General features: G+C 38.0%; 1 protein-coding gene across 1 annotated transcript; it reads right to left on the bottom strand.

Annotated features, from left to right (window-relative positions):
- Positions 1 to 2251: 2251 nt before the first annotated feature.
- On the bottom strand, positions 2252 to 6556 carry LOC144445975 (uncharacterized). Its single transcript, XM_078135631.1, has 4 exons — positions 6471 to 6556; positions 6162 to 6213; positions 4470 to 4548; positions 2252 to 3831 (listed from the first exon to the last, which is right to left on the bottom strand). Exons 2-4 carry the CDS (start codon positions 6181 to 6183, stop codon positions 2613 to 2615), a joined length of 1320 nt encoding a protein of 439 aa, XP_077991757.1. The 5' UTR covers positions 6184 to 6213; positions 6471 to 6556; the 3' UTR covers positions 2252 to 2612.
- Between the last annotated feature and the right edge of the window lie 964 nt (positions 6557 to 7520).

The raw sequence follows: 7520 nt of genomic DNA, 5'->3' as shown, positions 1-7520 counted from the left end.
TCTATGGCAGTATGGTAACGAAACACTCTATGGCAGTATGGTAACGAAACACCACGGCTGTATGGTAACAAAACACTCTATGGCAGTATGGTAACGAAGCACTCTATGGCAGTATGGTAACGAAACACTCTATGGCAGTATATGGTAACAAAACACCACGGCTGTATGGTAACGAAACACTCTATGGCAGTATGGTAACGAAACACCACGGCTGTATGGTAACGAAACACTCTATGGCAGTATATGGTAACAAAACACCACGGCTGTATGGTAACGAAGCACTCTATGGCAGTATGGTAACGAAACACTCTATGGCAGTATGGTAACGAAACACTCTATGGCAGTATGGTAACGAAACACTCTATGGCAGTATGGTAACGAAACACTCTATGGCAGTATGGTAACGAAGCACTCTATGGCAGTATGGTAACGAAACACTCTATGGCAGTATGGTAACAAAACACCACGGCTGTATGGTAACGAAACACTCTATGGCAGTATGGTAACGAAACACTCTATGGCAGTATATGGTAACAAAACACCACGGCTGTATGGTAACGAAACACTCTATGGCAGTATATGGTAACAAAACACCACGGCTGTATGGTAACGAAACACTCTATGGCAGTATGGTAACAAAACACCACGGCTGTATGGTAACGAAACACTCTATGGCAGTATGGTAACGAAACACTCTATGGCAGTATATGGTAACAAAACACCACGGCTGTATGGTAACGAAACACTCTATGGCAGTATATGGTAACAAAACACCACGGCTGTATGGTAACGAAACACTCTATGGCAGTATGGTAACGAAGCACTCTATGGCAGTATGGTAACGAAACACTCTATGGCAGTATGGTAACGAAACACTCTATGGCAGTATGGTAACGAAACACTCTATGGCAGTATGGTAACGAAGCACTCTATGGCAGTATGGTAACGAAGCACTCTATGGCAGTATGGTAACGAAACACTCTATGGCAGTATGGTAACGAAACACTCTATGGCAGTATGGTAACGAAGCACTCTATGGCAGTATGGTAACGAAGCACTCTATGGCAGTATGGTAACGAAGCACTCTATGGCAGTATGGTAACGAAGCACTCTATGGCAGTATGGTAACGAAACACTCTATGGCAGTATGGTAACGAAACACTCTATGGCAGTATGGTAACGAAGCACTCTATGGCAGTATGGTAACGAAACACTCTATGGCAGTATGGTAACGAAGCACTCTATGGCAGTATGGTAACGAAACACTCTATGGCAGTATGGTAACGAAACACTCTATGGCAGTATGGTAACGAAACACTCTATGGCAGTATGGTAACGAAGCACTCTATGGCAGTATGGTAACGAAACACTCTATGGCAGTATGGTAACGAAGCACTCTATGGCTGTATGGTAACAAAGCACTCTATGGCAGTATGGTAACAAAACACCACGGCTGTATGGTAACGAAACACTCTATGGCAGTATGGTAACGAAACACTCTATGGCAGTATATGGTAACAAAACACCACGGCTGTATGGTAACGAAGCACTCTATGGCAGTATGGTAACGAAACACTCTATGGCAGTATGGTAACGAAACACTCTATGGCAGTATGGTAACGAAACACTCTATGGCAGTATGGTAACAAAACACCACGGCTGTATGGTAACGAAACACTCTATGGCAGTATGGTAACGGAACACTCTATGGCATACAGGTTAATTTCGTCCTCTAATATGTAGAGGTAATTAATACTCTTGACCCAAGTTATGCCAGGACGGACCGTCGACTTCCCTGACCCAAGTTATGCCAGGACGGACCGTCGACTTCCCTGACCCAAGTTATGCCAGGACGGACCGTCGACTTCCCTGACCCAAGTTATGCCAGGACGGACCGTCGACTTCCCTGACCCAAGTTATGCCAGGACGGACCGTCGACTTCCCTGACCCAAGTTATGCCAGGACGGACCGTCGACTTCCCTGAACGATTCATGGCAATTAATACTCTTGACCCAAGTTATGCCAGGACGGACCGTCGACTTCCCTGAACGATTCATGGAACGTATAACTTAGTGATACGTTATATAAATACCTTTAAAAGAAAGATGTCACACAGAATGCAGCTAAAGACGAAAGTATTTTATTTCATGAAATAATGTCATTGTACTAAAATGTTCTTTTGATTTAGAAATATATATTTCAAAAACTGTAGAAGAATAAGTGACAATGACACATTGTTGTCATGTGATAATTTGATTAAGTTATAACCCGATTATTTCAGAACTTAAAGATTAAACCTGCCACAGGGTAGTATAAAATGACAGTTTCCTAGTTCACACCTTTTGCTAAGACATACTAGTATCCACAATTGAATAAGTTCTAAAAGATATGCTTAAAATTATTCATTGTGCATTAATTTTGTATGATATCCATGGCGACAAGTTTTAGCCAGTATAGATTACAAAATTATAATAGGAATGGTGTCAATCTAACCTAAAAGTCATATCACTACTATAATGCATACTGTTTATGTTAATGTATTCAACATCATTATTCAGTTGCTGTCAACTCAAACATAAATCTATGTTTAGGTTTACTTTGCAGCACAGTAATTAAATAGATTGCTCTAACATTTCTCGGAACACAGAGAGGGATGCCTTAATTGCAGGTGAGTCTCTTAGTTTTTTACTCAACTGTTTGGATTCATCAAAGTAGCTGGAGTAATTGCGGAGAATGGTGATGATTTTCTTTTTCCATTCATCAACATTCTGCTCACAATCTCTGACACCTACTTCTACTACAACTGATCTATACTCTCGCTTGAAGTTGATTTTCAAGAAATCAGCAATTCCAGAGTTGCTGGTAACCAGAGTAGGTAGTCCTATAGCCATGGCTTCCAGGGCAACCATTCCAAACGGTTCACAACGAGATGGCATGATAAAAAGATGACTCTTTTTCAAGTCATTTCTTACATCTTGTTGTGTACCATACGGCAAAGGGATTATATCTATATGTGAAGATGTGACATGCTTATCAAGGAATTCTTTACTCTCTCTTTGCTTATCACTTGCAATCCCTCGGACTCGCCATGCTGGGGGTCCCGAAGCCTTTGCCTCATCGAACACATTTGCTACACGACTTAACGCATCAGCTACAACATCATAACCTTTCAAATATTCTACCTTTGCCACTCGACCAACTGTCAGAATCTGGGCAGGAAAATTCTGGTCTGGTTCTTTGAGAGTAACATTAAAGAATTCTTCATCTGGTAAGGGAAGAAATTCTTTATGATTTATATGAGTATCAGAACTCCTGAATTCGTTTTCAAATAGTCCAAAAATCTTTGGACCCACAGAGAAGAAGGCATCGGCTTTCTCTGCCTGTTCAACGATTTCATTCATTTTTATCTCAATACTCCCAATATCCCAAGATTCTTTATGCATGTCGGTCGATTGTGGCATGATATGATTAAAGAGGAATACTTTTGCATTTGGAAAGCGATCTCTCCTAATGTTGAATGCAGCTTTTGATGTTATTGGAACATGACCAACAATAACTTTCAAATCATGTATATCTTGTTGCAGGGTTGGGAAATGTACTGAGTGATAGAAATTCAACCAATCAAAATTTGGTTGATTGGAGGTCTCATTTTTAGCTATTATTAAATTAACCTCTCTTTCTTTAGCATCTCTACTGTCAGCTTCAGTTGCAGTGAAAGCTGTCACATGAACATCAAAGTCTGCAGTCTTCACTTGTTGAGCAATACAGCGATGAACAGCAGATATACCACCCTTAGATGTACCCCATTCATCATTCAAAATTAATACATTTCTGAAATTAGTAAAGAATAAAACAATATCGTCTGCTGAGTTATAACATATTAAACTGTTTGATAGATTTAGATTTTATAATACAGTATAATAAACCTGGGTCTACTCACTGAAATGGGATAATTGTATGTATGTATGTATGTATGTATGTATGTATGTATGTATGTATGTATGTATGTATGTATGTATGCATGCATGTATGTATGTATGAGAGAGAGAGAGAGAGAGAGAGAGAGAGAGAGAGAGAGAGAGAGAGAGAGAGAGAGAGAGAGAGAGAGACGCCTTCATTGTTATTATATGTGTGTGTGCGTGCATAATCCCGATGAGATTATTGAAGATAGCTTTTCATTTCTGTTTTGTGCTTCAAAATTCCTGGTGTACATGGAATACTAAGATGAATTCTGTCATATTTTTGGCGTTTATCTTAATAACAACCTGTACCCTTCAAAATCACAAAATTTAAGCTTGCTGAAAGTTTATAGTACAGTATCTATAGGACATGTTATTCAGTCACGTAGATTATCATCTATATATGCCAAATATTTTTTTCTTCTAATATTTGTAACATGGACCAATATTTCATTTAAAATTTAAACCTCAGACGACCGAACAATGTTGGTGCCCCGAGTTTAAACTTACCTTTTACTAAGTCGTTGAGTGGCACCTGTGCTGTCCTTTGAACAATGACTTTGGTCATTTAAATTGTAATCATGGCAACCTAAGTTAAAAGTAAAAATCAGGTTACTCAGGAAATTCAAAACTTTCGACTTGGTATATTGCAATAAACTGAGCTAACAATGGTTGGAACCTGGTTGCAAAAATTACTGCCATTTATTTGAAGGTTTGCTGTATGTACTGCCAGTATAGTTTAAAATCCTGTAAATCGATACAAGGCCATGGGCTGATTGTATTTATATTTTGTGTAACAACAAATTCTCATCCAATAGTATTGTATCACTGAATTCAGCCTCACCATCACTTAGGTTTCATTTTTTGGAGCGTAAGAGAATCTAAAACTGTTTAACATGTGTACCAATTAGGGACCACACCTATACAGGGCTTAATGCAACAAAGAGGGAGTATACATTATCAAATGTACCCTTGGATTTGACAGTGGGACATGTGTACATTGTATATTCGCAGGTATTACAAGCTTGCAGCCTAGATTATTTTTGCTGCTTCTTTACACGTACGTTCAATGTGGAGAGGACGTAGTCGAAATCCACGAGAACATATTCGAAATCCACCTGGTCCTAGTAAAAGCTAGAAGTTTATGATTATCGCGAACATAAATATATATATATATATATATATATATATATATATATATATATATATATATATATATATATATATATATATATATATATATATATATATATATATATATATATATATATATATATATAGTTTGAAACAATTTTGTTTGAGGAAGTTGTAATTTGCAATATATGGGATCAATCAAAGTGCATTATGTGATTTGACAGGTAAAGTGCTCGCACGTCACATACTAGTCCTCCTTACAGACGGATTAAAAGTCAATAAATGACATTGTCCGGACTTTTTTCATCCTTCATTTGAATAACGTATTTACGAGTAAAATACAAACACACAAAATAAAAAACAACACACACGTACACGCACCCGCGCGCGCACATACACACGCACGCACGCACGCACGCATACACACACACACACACACGCGCGCGCGCGCGCGCACACGCACACAGCTGTGTTCTTTTGTATGAAATGATAACATGACTCTGCATGACTGGTTGCGAAACAGTCGGATGAACTCGTTGAGAACTCGTGTGTGGTATATATACCAGAGGTAGCATTGTCAGAAATAAGTTTATGTCAATATTTGCTACATTTCTAAAGATTAATTTTTACAGAAAGATAAGAGTTGTATTAATTGCAAATAATTATAGTCTCCCATGGGTTTATGCTGTGTACTGAGATATTCTGACGAAATTACATGTTTCATAGGTTCTAGATAAACATGTTAAGAAAACAAAAATTGTACAAAAAGTAATGTAAACAGTATTCTCTTAATGAATAGCAATATTCAATTATATTCACATGGTGTTATAGTAACATCACTATAGTAAGACCTATAAAATGATATGTTAAAAATATACAGGTGTGTCTGTGTGTGTGTGTGTGTGGGGGGGGGGTCATTTTGGAAATGGTGGTATCTACTCTGGGGGGTCACTTTGGCTTTGGTCATCGGAGCTGGGGGGGGGGGGGTCTGTTTAAGAAAACCCATGTTCAACTCCAAAACACCGGCCCCCACAGTCGGTTAAAAATTACCGGACCTAAGTCACATACCTTTGTCTAACTGTTCTTCCATCTCCTACTGCTCTTCAATTCGACTCAGTATCTATATTAAAATAAAGACATATTAAAGGGGAAAACAATTTCATTTTAAACCAACACAGACATGGTGTGATTACATGTATTGCAGCATTCTTGAACAAAGCAAGGAGGCCAGTACAAGGGCCATGCATCATGACAGTGCACAGTAAACAGGTGAAGATCGCATACAGTTTGACACTTCAGGCCTTGGTACATATAGATCCTCCTAGAAAAAACCCACTAATAGACTATCAACTCTAGATCTGATTTCATACACGTTACCTTCTGCGATATATGGTGGTATCGTGTTTTCCGAAAAAAGAAAAACGCTATTGAAACATTTCCCTATGTAGTGTATTTGCGATCCGGGAGTTCCCCGAACTCTGGTTTCCTCGAAAGGTCAATATTACAGTGTACTACAATGGATATGGTGTGAACGTTTGGGGGCGCGCGCTAACACCAGCACGAAAACGTTCTGGTTGTATTGTTTATGTCATTAACATTTGTGTAAAATAGTACAAGTAACACTGAAGTAAAGTACTTTCTATATGTGCTACACTTGTTTATAGCATTCATATCAAGTGTAAAAGTATCTGTTTCAATTGGTTTATTTACAAGCCTAGCATGTGGCCTTTGTAATAATGTTGTCGATTAGCAAATGAAACAGTATACTTTCACATTTGATATGGATTCTATAAACGATTGTCGTACATACAGAAAACTATTTACTTTGGTGATGGGTTGCAATTGTATCTTGTGTTCGTTGTGGTGAACATGAATTAAGGTTTATACATAACACATTTTCTGAGCTACTTTTCTTACACATGAACTTATGTTCCAGATGCTCAAGACCAGTTTCATCATCCAATAATAAGTTGATAAAGAGCGGAAAATCTGGTAATCATGATGTAACGCTAATATTAAATGCTGTAAGAATATTAGTTTTAGTATTCCAACAATGCATCAGTGTTACATACAATATGTAGTTTTACGCCTTTGTGTTTGATTATGTTGAATGGAATGTACAGAATCGGGTAGTTATGTACATTATGTATACATTGTAACAACTTTATTGATCAATATATTTTATGGAGCTAAAAAGGAAAAAAGAAAAAATAACAGCGTCGCCGCATCACTTTTGAATTTACCTTGGACGAGAAACCAATTTTAACACTTGACCTAATAAATTAACAAATAGTCTATGCGAGCTCTGGAAAGATGGGCTCCGATTTTAACTCCGACACATCTCTGGAGTTCAACGGAAATGTCTCGGAGTTATCGGAGACTCTTAATAGTTACTAAGCTATGCCGCCACATAAAATGGTGAATGAC

This window comes from Glandiceps talaboti, chromosome 14 (genome assembly GCF_964340395.1).
Source record: "Glandiceps talaboti chromosome 14, keGlaTala1.1, whole genome shotgun sequence".
Lineage (NCBI taxonomy): Eukaryota > Metazoa > Hemichordata > Enteropneusta > Spengelidae > Glandiceps > Glandiceps talaboti.
The sequence above is the reverse complement of the archived record's forward strand: the minus strand, read 5'-3'. Positions and strand labels throughout refer to the sequence as shown.